We start from the raw sequence: 19053 nt of genomic DNA, 5'->3' as shown, positions 1-19053 counted from the left end.
TATCACTAAACAGCAGCTTTCTGACAAAAATCCATGAAATCAATCATTAAAATGCCCAGAGAAACACCAGTTTCATTCCACCACTATGGGGGAGACAAGACTTCATTTTATCTGGAATGGAATACCAACTTTGTAAAGACCATGGTTACATTTAGGTTAGTGTGAGGTAAAAGCTGTGTGAAAGAACGTGCAAGTCATAGAAAGGAGGTTACTATTACTGGAAATTTACAGGAGAAAAAAAGTTTATTTTGAATTCTCAGCCCATTAAGCTTCAAGCACAGTTCAGAGGAAAGATTATGTACATACTGACTCTAGTCGCAAGGGCTTTGACATTTTACAGGAACACTAATATAGTGAGACTGGCATATTGGTAAAATACAAAAGTATTAAAGAAATTCTAGAAGCTAAGAAGGATCTTTTGTTCCAATTCAGTCAAGTGTCACTATTGAAGACTTGCATAAATCCACCTCTGGAACGTAAGGCAACAGATACAACTTCCAACGCAAACTTCTTTAACCAGTCAGCTCTTGTGCTGTAACACGCTAGAAATAACCAAGCTAGAACGTTGCTGAGGCTGTGACTGCTGGTAAGCCACCCAGAGCATTGTTAAGGGTCTCTCTCAAAATGACAAGTCACAGTAGTGCACAAGCTAGTGAAAAATCCAATGAAACCCAAGGAAAACAAACAAAAAAAGAGTAAGTTTTCAACCTATTTCACTCTACACCATCTGGGTGATTTTAAAATTCATTAAGACAGTTCCCATAATTGTATAAACAGGGTTTATTGTACACGTGGAGCTGAAGGAGGAAAGAGAAGGGAGGTATATATTATATATATATACAGGGAGCCGTTTTCATTAGTAAATGTATCCTGCTTTAATACTGGAAGAAGGGAATGTGTCTGGCATCAAAGAAATTAAAAATGGAAACAATTTAAAAGTTCTGAGAAATTACAAAAACAATGGTCTTATGGAAGGAAGTTAAAACATATATATACATGGCAATTTAAGTGGTTTATACACTGACACAGTTGCATTTGTCTTTTAAAATGACTTACAGATTTTCTATTAATACAACTGGCATTAAAACTATTTAAAAGCTAGAATATAAATAAAACTTGGAGGGGACTGCTCCAGGAACAGCCCAGTAAAGCAACTCACAGTAACTCAGTAGACATACTCAAGAGTACAGTTCCCCTTGAGCATCAGGGAAGTAGGCACTAAATGGGAAATAGTCCGAGTCTTGATGTTGCAGTTTCACTAAAGTCCATCTCTTGCTAACGCTGTGCCATACACAATACCTTTTAAAATATCCCCCTGCTTTCTCTGAAAGATGTACAAACTGTTACGTGGTCTTTCTGAATCCCTTTAAAATAGGATAGATGTTTTCAAATGCTTCGTAGATTTCTGCCCTTACTTTAGCACCTAGAAAAACAGGGAAATTGGTTAGTTTGTAACCTTTTGCCAAATCATTTTAGCTCTCAGACTGTTTATTTGAATGTGGCTCCATATAAAACCTATGCATATCCATAAATGCCTCTTCTCTCTCTTTTCTTAATACATATCTTGTATAGAGCATACGTTACCAGCCTTCTGTTTATTCTGGTAACTGGTAAAGCTTTCTTAAGGCTCTTTGTGCTCATGCTATACTTGCAAATGGTATTCTTCTAGACATCATTTCTGCAGAAGCTGACATACGTCTGGTGTCTGTGTGTGTTCCCTGTCATACAGTCTCAGTCTAACCCACTGGAGTAAAGTACTGTCTTCACTTACCAGTTAAAACTACTTTTCCAGAAACAAAAATCAGCAGAACAATTCTTGGCTTGATCATTCTGTAGATTAAACCAGGGAACAATTCTGGCTCGTAGCTGTAACAGAAAGGGAGTGACAGTGTTTGAATGTCCTTGCAGACACACAGTCCAGTCTTTCATCTGCAGGAAAGGGCAGAGCAGATGTGGACCTCACTGAAACTTGGAGAGAGGAGCAGGGAAGATCGTTCTGATGGGTTCATATTGGGCAACCACAGTTACAACCCAGGAAGTGCAATGATGGGAACAAAGATGCAGGTTTCCCTCTGGTACAAAGGAATGATCAAAGTGGATGCAGCAAGAATAAACATAAGCAAGCCGTTTCTTACCTGCTGAACTGCTGATGTGTGAGCACCAATCCTTCTAATCTGATGGGAAATTTCACATCACAGCTGCCCACCATGTTCTGAATTTTAAAATCCAAAAATTTTGCAGGAAAACCCAGTTTCTGAACAACTCTTGCATACTTCCTTGCTGCCAGTCTGGATTGTTCCTCACTGAAGTGAGAAAATGACATCCATGTGATTTCCTCAGTAAAGTATTACTTGAAGCAAATAGCATTAAACCGCAAATATGTCACTAGGGAGAAAAAAGTCTGTGTTGAGGGGGAGGGGACAGTCACATGCAAAATTCTGACATCCAAAATTAACAACCAGCACTGGATTGCATGCTGATTTTGGTACTAGGATCCTGAACACTGTCAATGTTGTACTCGTTGTTCATGAGGCAGAAAACAGTAAAAATTCACGTACTTCACACTCTTAAAACATCAACCCGAGTCCCCCTAATGGGATGTGAAAACTGAAGTTTTCAGTGTAGAACAACTTTGAACTCCTACAAAAATATATATTTCCCTATTAAAAAAAAAAAAAAATCTGTGAACTGCTCAAATCCTCTGCTTGATTCAGCCCAGGCATTCAAACCTGGGTTTAACACAACTGCACGGCCTCACACCCTGTTGCAGAACTGTTTGCTTTAGTTCTGTAAACCAGTTGAGGATTTTGTTGCTCCTAATGCAGAGGAAGACAACTTGAACTTAAGCATCACCATGCAGAGAAAACATTTCCTGTATCACTCCACTCATTAGCATATTCCTTCTGGACTCCTAACAGACTTCTTCAGAGTAGAATTTCTCTCCTGCCTACTGGAGTTAACTGGAGTTATGTTGAGTTTTCAATCCTTACGCTTCAATGATAGTGTTAAGAACATATCAGACTACAGGGAGCAAAGACTTGGAGCTCTTGGCCTGTGATGAATGAAACTGTTCAACAATCGCTCTTCCGCTGCCCCTACAGTTGAAGCGGTTCCACCACATAGTCAATGAAAATCTTAACATATTAAGAAAAAAAACCCAGATAACTGCAAAGCCAAAGCCAAAAAGAATATAGTAACATGTGCAAACCAGTTCATTAGGCTGCATGAAATGGCTTCAGAAACAGAAGGACCCCTTTCACTCCTGTGAGGAAATCCTTTCAGTTGTGAAAAGACATTTGGTGTAGAAATGTCTGTTGATCTACTGGAAAGAACTAGGAAGCAATCTTAGTTGTACCTGTACAACTCTGTTGTATATATACAAATAATGGTACTTCTACAGCACCACAGTACAACACAAAAGACAGCCTGAATCAGTTTGCTTTTAAAGCATAGACATACCTTTTTGCTCCCGTGCACACCATTTTTCCAGAGCTGAAGATAAGTGCAGTGGTACGTGGCTCTCTTATTCTCATAATAACAGCAGCAAAACGCTGAAATGTGAGCAGGGAGACTCTTAGTGACATAGTGCTGTCATCATTACATGAAAACCACATCTGCATAACTGAGTTACATTGCACTGCAAAGAAATACTAAGTTCAAACATACTGAGGGATCACTCAAAATTTACTTGAAATGCTTAAATCATAGGCAGTTTCAAACACATGCCCCGAGAGGGAGAGTCAGACAGGAAGGATATTTACCACCACATTCCTGTTTGAATAAGATCACCTCTCAGTGCCATGTATGCAATACAGAAATAATGCTAATAACATTTGCAACACAGCAACAATCCTAAAAATAACATTTTTTTAAAAAGAAAAGGTCCTCCACACATCTTGAAATTTGTTTTAAGCAGGATGAAAGACTCTGCAAATATTTTATCTGGTTTGTTTCTGTGTCTTAAAAAACTGGACAGTGTTAGTGTACCAGCAAATAGAACAGCTGGGGATTAAAGTTCTGTGTAAACACAAGTCACCTCAACTACCACAGAAGAGCACAGCAGCCCAGTTAGCTCTAGCTTTTTATTTGAAGTACCGTAACATCTCTGCCTGCAATGCCATATATTCTTAAACTCTTTGAAGCAAGAGATACGGGAGGCTGATGTAGGCATACCTACTCACACACTCACCCGTTTGTCTACTATTTTTAACTTGGACCAGCTCACCAAGCAGTCCCATAAACTGTTCTGCTGACAAAACCAAGGCAGTAGCGTGGGTTTTACCTAACAGCACATTTGTCAAAATATGTCTTCAATAATACAGCCAAGCAACAGCCTTTTCTGACAGATGAGTGTAATGATGAAAAGTCAGGAGTGTGTTATGTAACCCTTCTCTCAGCTGTGGAGAACAGCATTTGTATTGGTTATTCTAGCCTCCAAGTTTTACACAGCCACCTACCCCTATTTTAAGAGTTACCACAGCCTGCTCCATTCTTGGCTGCACTAATACCTTATTCACGTGCTATTACATAACAGCATCACTGATACGACCTTACAGTAGCATATACCACATGTGTCTGCACATGTGCTTTACCTTTGAGAGCAGAGTTCAGGTAAACAAAAGCAAAATCCCAAATATTAAACCAAACAAAGCCCTGCACCCCAAGAAACCTGAGGCCTTCCCAAGGCAAGTCAATTCAACTACACAACACCTAAGCATTTATTGGAAACAGCTACTGTGGCTGCAAAGATAACATTTCCAAGAGTGGCCACCTGAAAGAAAAATGGACATCATTCTCTTGATTCAGCACCCCAGGTTTTCTACCACTGTTTAAAGTTTCCTGAGCTAATTCCATCCCACACAGAATTTAACACGTTGCTATTTAGATGCAGCAGGCAACTTATAAGTCAACATGCAAAAAACCTCCCCCAAAACCTCCATTTCATTTTGCTGTGCCACCAAACCCGGACTTCAGGAGCAAGGAGTATTTGGGGACAATAGGAAAGAACAGTGAGACTGCAGAAGAATGAGTGACTGCGCTGCAACCACCAGAATTTCAAGGGAGCAGAGAGGTGGAGAAAGCCACTACATTTACAGAATAACCGTGACTCTGGCAGGAACCCAGGAGTTGAATCCTTCCTTCCTTCCTTTCACCTCACTGGGAGATGAGGAAGAAGAGTTGATCATCAGGTATTTCACCGTAATATGAAAAAGGAACTTTCTGAGCACCACGAACAAACGTGTCCATACAAATAGCATCAGAGGTCAGCTCTACAGCAAACAACTTGGCCAATGTATTACACTGTTGGTTAGGTTCTTCCTAAACCTGCTGTATTCTTCCTAAATCTGCCAAAATAAAACACAGCCACATCAGCACAAAAATGCTTTTTACTAATTTGTTGGAATGTTCCAGTTTATTAAAGAGTTCTTTTTTAACTATGGTATAAAACCTGCAGCAGGAAGGTTGTTTTTTCAGCGTGTTTCAGCAAACTACACCCTGTGCAGAAGCTGTGCATCTGACATATGTGTTACAGGATCAACTCCAATACATTAATTCCTCTTACCTTGGGATTATATTCAGCATTTCGGGCACGAAGCGCGATAGTTTTCAGGTCAAGCTTGCAACCGAGATTCACCGTAGAGACAATATTCCTGGAGACAGTCAAGGAAACACATTAAAAATATGATAATTCCTGTGTCTTCTTCATTCTTAACCAAGCTTGATTCATTCTACTTTTTTTTTAATAATTTATTTCTCCAAGTGAGTTTGAATGACCCTCTTTCTACCGACAGGAGCACTGAGCAGTGTGGTTTGGCTCTGGAACCTCTTTTTGTAGGGCAGTAGCTGCTAAGGCGTGATTGCTCATTCCTCCTTCTCTGCCAGCTGTTCCACAGAATCACAGAATCTCAAGGGCTGGAAGGGACCTCAAAAGATCATCCAGTCCAACCCCCCTGCCAGAGCAGGACCACCTACAGTAGGTCATACAGGAACTCATCCAGGTGGGTTTGGAATGTCTCCAGAGAAGGAGACTCCACAACCCATCTGGGCAGCCTGTTCCAGTGCCTCATCACCCTCACAGTGAAGTTTTATCTTGTATTTCTTTGGAACCTCTTATGTTCCAGCTTGTACCCACTGCCCCATTGGACATCACTGAAAACAGCCTGGCTCCATCCTCCCGACATCCGCCCTTTACGTATTTGTAAACATTAATGAGGTGACCCCTCAGTCTCCTCTTCTCCAACCTGAAGAGCCCTGGTTCCCTCAGCCTTTCATCATAAGAGAGACGCTCCACTCCATCATCCTTGTGGCCCTGCACTGAACTCTCTCCAGCAGCTCCCTGTCCTTCTTGAACTGAGGGGCCCAGAACTGGACACAATGTTCCATGAGAAAAATCTCTATCTCAGTTTGGCAGAAAAAAATCTTGATGCTGAGAGCCCCAATCACAATCAGGGAAGCTGCTGCAAACAGAAGAAAAGGAGGCAGCAATAGTACTACCTGAAATTTTCCTTGGTATGCCCTTCAAGGAGGAAGAAGGGGTGCAGGGCTAAGTGGAAATAATCCAGGAGGTAAACCCACTGCCAGAGAATGGGATACCAGGTCTCTAGAAAGTTTAAAAGAAAGAAGTTCCTAGATGCAAAATTTCCTTGGAAACCTGTTTTCTGGGAAAATCCCGAAATCTAAAAGATCCTCAGTGGGGAAAAAATGAAATGAGAGGAACTACTCTTTCAGGGAATAATTCATGTTATCAATCAATTCTCTTTGTGCCTTCCACAAATTGCTTAAAAGTCTCTTTAAAGTTCAGTGAAAATACTTTAACTTCTAGACCTGGGAATATTTTTTTCATTATAAGCTTACCTGTAGACATGAACTAGAAAAGGGAACACTGACTATTAAGTACAACTCAGCTCTAGCTCCCAGACTAGCAACTAGTTTCTTCCTCCCTACCCCTTCTAATTCCCCTTCAGCTGTGATAATTCTTGTATTCTGCTTTGCTCAAAGCTCAAAGTGGAGCTATTTCCTTTTCTGTGAATGGGTCACAAGTCTACAGTGATGAATATTCTCCAAATGAGAATGAATATTCTCCAAAGAAGAATATGTTCCCAGGTGTATATATTTTGAAATATCAGACTGTCAACCCAGACTACTTCACAGCTAAAGCATGACTGTCTCCTAAAGTGCGTAGGGTCAAACGTTACAACGGTGCTAAATAAAGACAGGTGCAACGTCCTCCACTAGTATGGTTGACAGATCACTAAGAAACTGTTTATATTACTAAGTGGTTTAGTAACGAAGCCAAGCTTAAAATAAAAGCAAAAATTATTCACATTGCTAGAGAAGGCCCATAAATTCTCAGGATCTCCCTTCCCACCAAAATTCAGTACCCAATTCCTGAACTGGCTTTGGTCCTGAGTCTTTAAAGGGCTCCCTGAGAAAGGACATGCTGCACTAACACACGGGACACTCACTGCAGCTGTGGCACTATCCCAGAGCTCTCAGATGCCGGCGTTGCTGGAGTTATTGGAGTCATCGGAGTCATGGGAGAGGGGTAGAGAGGTGTGGTTCCAGGTAAAGGGGCTGTGGTAAGAGTCTGTGAGTGGAAGAGCTGAGGAGTTTGCCCAGATGTTCCCTGTGTCGCCTGCTGTGACGTTGATTGTTGAGCTGCTTGTTGCTGCTGCTGCTGCTGCTGCTGCCGCTGCTGCTCCTCTAGGATGGACAGGCTGTTGGTGCTCTGGACAGGCTGTGGTGTCAGTCCTGTGCCATACGGCATCATTGGGCTAAAAATTGGAATTCCTGGAGTCATTGCACCCTACAGAAGAAAGGATGGAACAGAAACCACAGATCTCATGGTCATGAATTTCTTTTTAAGAAAAAAAAGTTTTCTGGAAGAGTCTAAAAACACATCAACATAAGCAACAAACATCCAACCTGAGGCATACAGTAGTCACTCACTAAATACAGACAGCTCTTGGAAATGCAGTTCTTCTACTGAACAAAATACTATCTCTAGGGATCTGTCAGCTCTAGCGTTATTCACCTGCAGCCGCTGATGCTGACACAATTCTCATACTGCCTTGCAAGCATGTCTCAGCTTTGACCCAGGATTTAACCTGCAATTGTCTGAACAAAGACTGTTCCCGTCGCACCAGATGCATTCCAGCACAGCGACAGCCCAGGACCAATGTTACTTTTAAAAAGGCACCATCAACATTCTTAGTTCCAACTTGTCAGTCACGTTTCAAACCAAAAGGAACCCCACAGATCTGGCATATTTCTTATACTTCTGGATATACAAATGGATGGGTTTAAAAATCTGCTTTGTGTTAGTATTATTCAATACCTTGTGGAATTTTTCAAGTCTGCAAACAAAAAATCCTGAAGTTACACGTAAGAAAACATTTTCACAAAGAAATCCAGATCATAGTTGCATGTTACATCATTTGGTTTTACCTGAGGGGAGGCTAAGCCTTGAGCGTAGGGTGGCAAGCTGTTGTTCTGATCCATGATTCCAGTTATCTCTTTGGTGAGGCCAGAAGTATTTCCTTCAATTAATTCAAATTAACTTCAAATCCTATGGGGCTTTTAACCCTTTAAAACATTCCAGCCAAGCAGCTTCTTAAGCCAAATTGAAAGCGTTAGGAAAACATCAGCTCCAGAAGAATGTGTTTTGAGTCTAAAATACTAATCAAAGCCTGAAAAGAGAAAAAACATCTTGAGAATAATATCTAAACACAAAACCAACCGCAAAACTATCAGCTGCTGAGTCAGAGACACCTACGTGCAAATATAAGAACGTTGAAACACACACACCATAAAAATAACCTTTTCCAGGCACATTCTGTAGAAACTTTGCAGTGTGCTGCTGCTGAAGTCCCTGGCAGGCAGCCTGGCTCACATGAGCAGGCCTCTGTCTAACTGAAGCCTGCTGCACAAACAGCTCAAGCTGCTCATGTTCATTCTTCTCCAAGCTTTGCTTTAGCTGGAAAAGCATTGATTTCTTTTTCTGCTTTAGAATTCAGTTTTCCCCTGACTGCTAACCAGCTTACTGACAGATTGTTTGGAAGTCTCTTCCTGGTAATTTTAAGGTTCGGGCTTCTAAAAATATTTTTTTAAAGCATCACTGGTCAAATCAGAACTCAGAAAGCCTCTTCCACAAAATAAAGCACTAACAGATCCCAAACAACAGCAACATTTGCTTTATGAGGAAAATGAATCAAAGCCAGTTTCAGGCAGACAAAAGAAATGTATGTGTGATGTTTAAGTCAGTTTATGGTTTTTTTAACAAGACCTCTGTTGCTGTATTATAGAAATAAACAACACAGGCAGAATATTTAAGTGCTACACCTTGGCATCAAATATTCTTCCATTAATTTACATTGCCTGAAATACACAAGGTTATTTTTAGGCCAGAGATAAACCACCTCAAAATCTGAAGAAAGCCTATTCAGCCTTTTTTTTTTCAGGTGTAAGAGCCCAGAATTACACTAATATTTATGCTGCAATGGAAAAGGCACGCTTTTCTATCCCTTCATCACAAGATACTACCATCTTTACCTTCACCAAAGGTATTGAACACGAGCATCCAGGCTGTACAACCTGGACACGGTAGTAAATCAGAAGCCTCAACATTACTCTAGAAGAAACAAAGTAAACTCCCCAACAGCCCAGCTGCTCAGTAATAAGCCTAGGTCCCGGGCATGCCAGAACCCGCGCTGTGGACACCTCCTACGCAGAGGTCCATCTTGTAACCACCTCACCGTGGCCTGCCCGCACCACGAGGGCCGGGCAGCGTTTCTGTGGGGGAAACAAGAGTCCCGAGGCGAGAGACACTCAGAGAACGACGAGGCCCAGCCGCCTTTCAGAATCTCCCTCAGAGCACACAGTAGCCAGTTTCGGCGTGAGAACTCGCCTCCTCCCGCAGACGGGCCCCAGTAGCGCGCAGCCGCCGCCTATCCCGCCCGCCCGCCGTCACAGGCGATGGCGGTGACCGTTGCAGTCACGCCGCTGCCCGCGCCCATCCCACCTTGGCACCGACGGCCGCCGCTCGCCCCCGAACGAAGGGGAAAGAAGGGGTGGGCGCCACCTCCCCGCCGCAGCACCCCTTTCCCCGCAGCTCCGGCCGGCCCGGAGGGCCCCAGTCCCGGCAGCGGGGAAGCGCAGAGCGAGCGCGGCCTCGCGCACCGCCCCCGCCCTCCAAGCCCGTCCCGGCCCGCGCCCTGGCGGTCCCGCTGGCGCTGGCTGTCGCCGCCGCCCGCCCGGGCGCGGAGAGGCGCGGCGGCCGCGGTGCGGAGGGGACGGTACCTGCAGCTCCCGGCGCCGCCCGCCGCCGCTGCACAGCGCCCGCGGGACCCGAGGTGCGCCCCGCGCCACCGGCGCGGCCCGAGCTCGTCACTTCCGCCACGCGCGCGCCGCCATCCTGCGTGACGGGGAGGGGCGGCGGGGTCCTCGGCGCCCGCAGCCGGGAGCCCGGCGCCTCGCCTCAGCGGGCTGGCGCCGTCGCTCCCCCGGCAGCGCTCAGCGTTGGCACTGCGCTGCAAGCTTGCTCCCCGTTTTCCGTCCGTGCAAATCACCTCCGCTTACCGGTTGCAGCGGCGCAGCCGCAGTGCCAAGGCCTCGCCGCTACCCACAGCTCCTGCGGACATTTCAGCATCAGCGGCCCCTCCCGAGTGGGAGAATGTGCCGCTTCTCCTGAAATGCACTCTGTTCACGGCCCTGCTCCCCGTCCTTCTGCCCTGGCACCTCTTTGTGCTACTACTCCAGCCCTTCATAAAATCACAGAACGGTGGCAGTTGGAAGGGACGTCTAGGGACCATCTAGTCCAAGCCCATGCTAAAGCAGGTTCCCCTCCATCAGGTCACACAGGAACGTGTCCAGGTGGGTTTGGAAATCTCCAGAGAAGGAGCCTCCACACCCTCCCTGGGCAGCCTGTGCCAGAGCTCCCTCACCTCAACACCAAAGAAGTTTCTGCTTGTGTTTAAGTGGAACTTCTTGTGTTCCATTTGATGTCCATTACTCCTTGTCACTGGGCGCTACAGAAAAGAAGTGTCTCCCCATCCTCTTGACACTCACCCTTTAGGTACTGATAAATGTTAATGAGATCCCCCCTCAGTTTTCCCCAGGCTAAGAAGCCCCAGTTCCTGCAGCCTTTTCTCGTATGAAAGATGTTCCAGTCCCCTGATGATCTTGGTGGCCCTGTGCTGGACTCTCTCCAGCAGTTCCCTGTCCCTCTTGAGCTGAGGAGCCCAGAACTGGACACAGGGCTCCAGATGAGGCCTCACCAGGGCAGAGTAGAGGGGGAGCAGAACCTCCCTCGACCTATTGCCCACACTCTTGATGCATCCCAGGATGCCATTGGCCTTCTTGGCCTCGAGGGCACATTGCTGGCTCATGGTTAGTTTACTGTCAATCAGGACTCCCAGGTCTCTCTGCAGAGCTGCTCTCCAGCAGTTCAATCCCCAGCCTGTACTGGTGCATGGGGTTGTTCCTCCCCAGATGCAAGGACTCTGCACCGGTCCTTGTTGAACTCATGAGGATCCTCTCTGCCCAACTCTCCAGCCTGCCCAGACCTCGCCGAAAGGCAACACAGCCTTCCCGCTGGCATGTACTCGTTCCGCGGTGCCTAGCACCGCGCCCGACACCCCCTGCAAAGACGCTGCGTGCTTCCCGACCCTTACTCCTCAGGCCTCCCCGAGGCGCTCCCCGCTTCGCCGCCGCAGGAGCCACCGCGCTCCTGGTCCGCCGCAACGCCAGGGGCGCTCTGAGCCCCTCAGCCCACGGCTCCCCACTGCGTACAGATCAGTGTGCTCGGGGGCCGACAGCGCCGACACTGGGCGCAAAGCGCTGCCCGAGGGGCCGGCGGGGGAGGCGGCGGACGGCGGAGGTGAGGGCGGGCGCGGAGCGGCGAGCGCCCGCCGGCGCCCTCCGGAGCAGCCGAGACGAGCCGCCGCCCTCCTACCGCGGCGCAACGCCGCTTCCGGCTCCGGTGCCGCCATCTTGCCGTGAGACAGCAGGGAGCTGCGCCGCAGCGATGCTGTCCGCCGCCGCTGGTTACGCGGGCTTCAGGCCGGAGAGGGACTACGAGCTCGACGCCCCCGCGCAGCACCGCTTCTCACCCTACACCTTCAACGGAGGGTGAGGAAGTGCAGGCGGGTAGTGGGGTGGGTTGAGGCACCCTTAGGGGAGAAGGCCCTGAGGAGAGCGGCGGTGGGGATGGGTCTTCCTCGGCTTGTTCTTCACCCCAGGATTCTGTGAAGATTTATGTCCCCTGGCGAGAGAAGGGGGAGCAGGGCTCGGGGCTCGGACTTGTCCTGGTCTGAGCGTCCCGCCGCTCCTAGCTGCTCTTAGGGGTGATTTTACCATGACCGTGTGTGGCTTATGGCACACTCGGCCTCCCTGAACTTTTGCAGGCCAAAATAAGCACCTTCTGTTTCCCGCAGCGTTGTTTATAGCGGCTCAGGAAACCCGTGTAACAGTCATATTACGGGCTTTTAAGCCTGTCACTGGGTCATAGAATCACAGAACGGTGAGGGCTGGAAGGGACTTCTAAAGGCCATCCAGTCAAAAGCCCCAGCTAAAGCAGGTCCACCTAGATCAGGTCACGCAGGAACGTGTCCAGGTGGGTTTGGAAACCTCCATGGGCAGCCTGTGCCAGGGCTCCCTCACCTGAACGGTAATTTTTCCTTACGTTTAACTGGAACTTTTTGTGGAAAGCTGCCTTGTCATAACTGTTAAAGAGAGGTGGTGTTTTACAGGTACGTGCTCTGAGTTGGTGACAGGATCTGGCCAGGATTTTATTGAACTGTGTTTTTTAAAGGACACATCTTTGTTACTTAACAGTAGCACACATGTGACAGTTGCAAAACCAGTTGTTTGGAAATAAATAACGTGGGATAATGCTAGATTTTAAAAGTGGTGATAATTTCAATGTAATGAGACTGATGTTTAGTGCTTGGCTGGAGTGTTTTTACTTGGAGAGCCAAACTGTTTTAGAAGGGTGAATGTTTTGTTAACAGGCCTCTGAAATTGCTGGCGTGGTGAGTCTGGTTCTTGCACTGCAGAGAAGCTGTTTAACCAAGTTCCCATGTAGTTTTTAGTCCAAGCAGAGAATTTGTAGAATCATAGAATGGTAGGGGCTGGAAGGGACCTTTAGAGATCATCTAGTCCATCCCCCCTGCAGAAGCAGGTCCACCTAGATCAGTTCGCATAGGAACATGTCTAGGCGGGTCTTGAAGACCTCCAAGGAAGGAGACTCCACACCCTCCCTGTGCAGCCTGTGCCAGGGCTCCCTCACCTGAAGAGTGAAATAGTTTTTTCTTATGTTTAAATGGAACTTTTTGTGTTCCAGCTTCATCCCATTATCCCTTGTCCTGTTGCTAGATACCATAGAAAAAGGGATGTCCCAACCTCCTGACATCCCACCCTTTAGATATTTGTAAATGTTAATGAGATTAATAATTAATTAAATATACACTTTCTTCAGCGTATCTAATATCTCAGGATGTGCATAGTGGGAAATATAACAAGGAATGTGAGATGCTTGACAGAATGTGAATCTGGAGGTAGAGCTGTTATCTAGTCTGTTTCTCTATTGCCTAATAAAATCTTTGTGCTAAAAGTCGTGATTATATGAATACTGTTCTTTAAGGACTGTGTTGGCCATTGCTGGAGAGGACTTTTCCATCGTTGCCTCTGACACACGACTGAGTGAAGATTTTAAAATTCACTCCCGGAACAGTCCAAAATGCCACAAACTGTAAGTACAGATCTTGTAAGAATTGAAAAAGATGAAAGATCTTTTCTATTGAAAACAGATGAAAGGTCTTTTCTCTTGCTGAGCGTATCACCTGCCTGGAATGATCTGTCACTTTCTTTAAGCAGAATTCTCAGAGAAAAATACAGGATAGTAACAAAAATGATTTTGGAGTTGTTGGTATCTTGCTGTAAAGCAAGATGTGCTGTTGTTAAATACTACTGGATTTCTTGTTGCTCTTTCAGTTATCTAATAACAGAACATTTTTAGCATGATACAAGGCTTTAAAGTAAGCTGGGTGGTTGGTTTTGTTTGTTTTCATCCTTTGCTAGATAATTAGAAGATTTTTTGTCTTGACTGTAGCAAAACTTAATCGTGTGGTAACTCATTCTGGTTTTCATGAGGACACCCCGTGTTGGTACAAAAGTGTGCCTACTGCTGCCAGTTGGGCTGTGTCTCTCTAGTCAACCATCTGTCACTTCAAAGAGATGTTTGTTTTAGGAGAGTTGAACCTGTCAGTAGTTCCATTATTGAACTTTTTATGCTTGTTTTATGCTTACCTTGACTCACCTAGGTAGCAATCCCTTGGGTTAGAAATACAGTGTTTACATTCTTTTGACAGGTGCTTAGCTAGGAGGCTTCCCTCAGCTATGTAAACAATTTTTTGTTTGGGTGGGTTTTTTTCCATTTTATTGATAACAGAAGTTCATATGAACTTCTGTTTCTCCTGGCTAACTCCCTACTATATATTTGATACTGTCTAAATGGAAATTGCTGTGATACAGGCTGCACACAGCACGTGATGACCTTGTGTCATTCTTAGTGACAGGCTGGGAGAAAATGTCAATTTAAGCTGTTTTCCGAATATCTGCTTTGTGTTAGTCTGTAAAGTGTGTGGGGATGTTTGCAGACTCTCAACAATTTACTGGGATTTAAATGTCAAGCTGGGATTTAAACGTTCCTGTATTATACTAGGATTTCCTAGTTATTTCCTACATTTATTTCCTATGTAAACAGAAATTTCCTGCATCAATGGAATTTATTTCCTGGTTTATGCCTGCGTGGCCCAGCCCTTAGTGAATCCTCTCCAAGATGCAGGTTGCAGTTACCTTTTATACACAAAATACCTGTTACTGCATTTTAGACAACCGTTTCTGGTAGCATTAGGGAAACTTGAAGATACCTTTGGTGTTTTCATAATAAACTAATGTGTCAGAAAGTGGCAGAGTTTGTACTAAATCTGAAATTTTCCGTTTTATAGAACAGAACAAACAGTCATTGGATGCAGTGGTTTCCATGGGGACTGCCTTACCCTCACTAAAATTATTGAGGCAAGATTAAAGGTAACAAACAGTCTTGCTGTATTTAGAAACTTAGATGATTAGTATCACTTTTAAGAGCAATAGTATGGTGTATTTTAAATATGGATTTTGATGTTTTTCTTCAAATGTCTGTATTGTGACTGTATGGCTAGTGAAAGATAAGGCAGGGGAAATTTGATGCTGTGTTCGTACTGAGCGTAAGGTCCCAAGTTTAAAGAATGGAAGAGCTGGAGAGGATAGTTTTCATGAAGCACCATCGATTCTTTGCAAGACTTTGTAGAAATGTTAATTTTTGGGTTATGAGATGGCTTCACTTTTAGACCAGTGTGTTTTCAGTAATAATGCTATAGTTAATAATCTTACTTAGCATCAGATTCTTCTGAATGTAAGTCTGAATGAGTGTAAAATGTAGCAATTGACTTTCTTCTTGGCCATGCTGTGCCACTTGCAGATGTACAAGCATTCCAACAACAAGACCATGACCACTGGGGCTATTGCAGCGATGCTGTCCACAATTCTCTACTCTAGACGCTTCTTTCCTTACTACGTTTACAACATCATTGGTGGACTTGATGAAGAAGGTAAGACTTTAAAACAGAAAAGAATGGAAGAGAGGCTCGATTTCTGTGGCTGAATTGCTATCCTTTTACATCTCGGGTGTACTGATGGAATAACAAAGTAATTACCTTTAGGCATTACAGTAGTTACACGGGTCTTGTTTCCTAGTTTCCACTGCTAGTGTGATCATCCATTTCTGAAGCTCTGAAAGTCTAAAACCTGAGTTACAATTATTTGATTACAAGTGAATTGCTTACCTCTCATTCTTTAGAACAATTTATAACAGCTTTGCTGGAGTTCTTCATTGTGTCTTTAAAGGAGGTGTTAGCAGTATAATTTTACTTAGGACTGTGACCATCGTAGAGGTTGTTAGATACAAAGATTTACTACAGAGAGAGGTTCCTCAAAGATATTTTTAAAGGCTAACTAACTAATGAAAATCATAACTTCTCCAGAGAAGCTGCTGTTTAAGGTACACACATTTCAGGATTTGCTGGGCCCATGCCCAGTGATTTGGTGTTCTCTGGCTTTGAGCAGGAGCTCAGAGGTGATATCCTCTGGATAGTTTCAGCCATTCCCCAGTTTGTTGTTACCATTAAGTTACACTGCTTTCCCAGTCTTGCTGAGACTTGTCTGCATGGGATGTCGACAGGGATCAGTCTGCTCTGTGTAATGGTAAATCTCAGATTATGAGAGTGCTGTAGCAATTGCTAAGAACCAGAGTGCAGGTTTGTGCACGTGGGCTTAATTTGGGTCTAGTAAGCTTGATTTGTTTTGATTTAGTGCTACTTTCTGGATCCCTGCTAGCTTTCTCAGGGCTGTTCAGCTGCCTGTACTGCGCTGCCACGTGAAATGGCCACTTTATTATATCAGATGCAACCTGTCTGAACAGAAAGGCTGAGCTTGGCCAGCTGCTGCCTTGGGACTGGCACATCCTCAGTAGACCCTGATGCTTCAGAGCTACAGCTTGTCTGCACCTCTGGTGGCAGTGCCAGCAAATAAGCTTTGCACAACCTGGCCTGGCTCCAGGGGGGAGTGCCTGCAAGGCCAGAGCATCATCCCTGGTGCAGAGGCACCCAAGCATGTTCTCTGGGGGTAATTCAGGAGCAGTGGCTAAACTGCCTCTTTGTGCGTTTTGTGCAGCGCTGTGCTGCAGCACATTCTCCTGCTTTGGTTATTCTGCATCAGCCCTTTTTTTGTGGTAATTACTGTAGAGGATGTCTGTTAGAGCATGGTTTATAGCTTAACTATTGAAAATAATCTTGTGTGTAGTACCAAGCCACAGCTGTAGTGAGCCTACTGCATAAAGCATTGTCTGGACATACTGCAGTACTATTTGGTAAAAGTTTGCTGAGACTGCTTGTGGGCAGAGCTAGTTTCTGATTCAAATACTTAGCAGCATTGAGAATTTTTTCTGGATTGTGATTACATACTTTTGGATGCTTTCTCTTCAGGGAAAGGAGCAGTGTATAGCTTTGATCCAGTGGGCTCATACCAGAGAGATTCTTTCAAAGCAGGTGGATCAGCAAGTGCCATGCTGCAACCTTTGCTTGATAATCAGGTAATACAGGGTTTGGTTTCTTTTCCCTTCCTAGGATCTCAGTAAACATTTGTGACATTCCAATTAATGTACCATCACTTCCAGGGAATATTATTCTTTGAGAGAAGTTTTTAATGTACCACGGATAGGGCTGTTAATCCATACATTCCTAAGTTGTACAACTTTACCTTCTCCAGGAGAAATCACTGTTTTGCTTTAGAATCTGTTAGGTTTTTAATGTGTTACCAACAGTGGACTGCTTGTGTAAAATACAGGTAAATGTTTTAATTGAAGAGTTGTGTTTCCCACAGGAGATGTTTGGGAGGTTTTCCTGGTTTTTTTAGCTAGCCGATAACATAATATGCCTGTTACTCAGCACGAAATATTAGTAAATTAAGAAGATAGAGGTAGTAGGTGTGTATAGCACATGTAATCACTCCACATACACTTGTTTTAAAGTCTTAAGTTTTATACAACTCAGACACTTTTCTAAGAATGTTATTAAATAAACCAGCTGTAAACATATTCAGTTAAATCTGTCTAAAAATACTTGGAGAATATTTTCATATGTAATTGAAGCTGTTAATTGTTGAATGAGAAAAATGCCAGAGCATGTTTTACTCATTTTATTCTCTGGCATTGGTATTGGTATTTAGTCAGTTGAGCTTGATGTCAACACAACTTTTGTGCTTAAAAAACCAATAAGCTCTCCTATTAGCTGAGAAAGGAACGGAATCTTTCCTTTTGTTTAAAAAAATAAACAACTCAAGGTTCTCAGCTTTGACTTAGCTTTGAACTGAAGAAAATAAAATACCTTCTGCAGAAAACAAAGAAAATAAAATCGCTTGTTATAAGTACCTTCTTATTGCTTATGAGTCTGAGATGAAGTGACTCTTCCCCTCCTTTTCCCATTCTGATGCTTAAGTGGACACTTACCAGTTAAAACACACTATTTGATCAGACTGGTTATGCTACAACAGAGACTATTTCTTCTGATTTCTGGGTATGTTGAGGAATAGTTGCTTTTAAGAAATGTTCCTACCTACAAATGACTAGAGAAGAGGTTTGTGTGCAGTTCTGATACTGCTAACCCAGTGAGAAGTTTCTGAAGAATTAGATGTGTTCAGATCCGAGTGTTGATTGTGATACACTGAGTGTGCGGGAGGAGCTGTGCTTGCTGCATCTGCTTCTCGTTAGTTTTGTAAGAGTATCAGCATCAGCAGCTGTAAACAGTGTGGAGGAATATTTTTGGCAGCTCTGGGTTTCTAACGCAGACCATTTCTGAAGTTGTCCAAATCTGCTAGTTCTAGTACAGAGACTGAAACAGCTTTCATGGATCTTGCTCCCCTTAAAATGTGTTTTCATCTTTTCTTAGATTGGCTTCAAGAACATGCAAAATGTGGAACATGTACCTCTGTCCCTGGAAAAGGCTTTGCAGCTGGTTAAAGATGTCTTTATTTCTGCTGCCGAGAGAGATGTGTACACTGGGGATGCACTTCAGATTTGCATTGTCACAAAAGAGGGCATTAAAGAGGAAACCATCCCGTTACGAAAAGATTAATTCAGTTCACTTGTCAACACGTAATCTGTTATGTACCATTTACCTGTATTATGAAGACATTTGTCTTATTAAACTTTTTCATGAAGTTCAACCACTGTAACACTGAATATTTTCTCTCTCAGATAGATGGGATAGTGTTTTTCAGAAGCCGGAGCAGTTCATGCTGAGGAAGTGGCTAAGAGTTACCGGTCTGTTTCATTCATCGCAATCTGTTGATCAATCTAATTCCGATGGCAGTTTATCCCTTGTTCACAATCCCTTGTGCTACAGTGTGGGGCACTTTAAACTTCTTAACATTTAGGTTCACAGACCTTTCCAGTAATGC

General features: G+C 44.2%; 2 protein-coding genes across 4 annotated transcripts; one reads left to right on the top strand and one right to left on the bottom strand.

Moving 5' to 3' along the window:
* Positions 1-206: 206 nt before the first annotated feature.
* Positions 207-10399, bottom strand: TBP (TATA-box binding protein). Of its 3 annotated transcripts, none has more exons than XM_061990920.1 (8): positions 10300-10399; positions 8449-8690; positions 7467-7807; positions 5564-5651; positions 3460-3551; positions 2136-2303; positions 1772-1866; positions 207-1423 (listed from the first exon to the last, which is right to left on the bottom strand). In XM_061990920.1, exons 2-8 carry the CDS (start codon positions 8500-8502, stop codon positions 1344-1346), a joined length of 918 nt encoding a protein of 305 aa, XP_061846904.1. In that variant the 5' UTR covers positions 8503-8690; positions 10300-10399; the 3' UTR covers positions 207-1343. The 3 variants fall into 3 exon arrangements, with proteins under 3 accessions (XP_061846904.1, XP_061846905.1, XP_061846907.1); XM_061990921.1 differs by lacking the exon at positions 10300-10399 and adding an exon at positions 10022-10153; XM_061990923.1 differs by lacking the exon at positions 10300-10399 and adding an exon at positions 9756-9880.
* Positions 10400-11838: 1439 nt separating this feature from the next.
* Positions 11839-18819, top strand: PSMB1 (proteasome 20S subunit beta 1). The gene is made up of 6 exons (XM_010200202.2): positions 11839-12129; positions 13643-13750; positions 15009-15090; positions 15521-15650; positions 17082-17188; positions 18543-18819. Exons 1-6 carry the CDS (start codon positions 12026-12028, stop codon positions 18726-18728), a joined length of 717 nt encoding a protein of 238 aa, XP_010198504.1. The 5' UTR covers positions 11839-12025; the 3' UTR covers positions 18729-18819.
* The last annotated feature ends 234 nt before the right edge of the window (positions 18820-19053 follow it).

Source organism: Colius striatus, chromosome 2, assembly GCF_028858725.1.
Source record: "Colius striatus isolate bColStr4 chromosome 2, bColStr4.1.hap1, whole genome shotgun sequence".
Lineage (NCBI taxonomy): Eukaryota > Metazoa > Chordata > Aves > Coliiformes > Coliidae > Colius > Colius striatus.
This window is presented reverse-complemented; position numbering and strand designations above follow the sequence as displayed.

Coding starts and splice junctions, on each gene's coding strand:
- TBP (XM_061990920.1), bottom strand. CDS start 8,502: ATGGATCAGAACAACAGCTTGCCACCCTACGCTCAAGGCTTAGCCTCC. Junction 2,304..3,459: donor GTGTGCACGGGAGCAAAAAG/GTATGTCTATGC, acceptor TTCTCACTTCAG/TGAGGAACAATCCAGACTGG. Junction 1,867..2,135: donor ACACATCAGCAGTTCAGCAG/GTAAGAAACGGC, acceptor TTTCTGTTACAG/CTACGAGCCAGAATTGTTCC.
- PSMB1 (XM_010200202.2), top strand. CDS start 12,026: ATGCTGTCCGCCGCCGCTGGTTACGCGGGCTTCAGGCCGGAGAGGGAC. Junction 12,130..13,642: donor CCCTACACCTTCAACGGAGG/GTGAGGAAGTGC, acceptor CTGTTCTTTAAG/GACTGTGTTGGCCATTGCTG. Junction 15,651..17,081: donor TGGTGGACTTGATGAAGAAG/GTAAGACTTTAA, acceptor CTTTCTCTTCAG/GGAAAGGAGCAGTGTATAGC.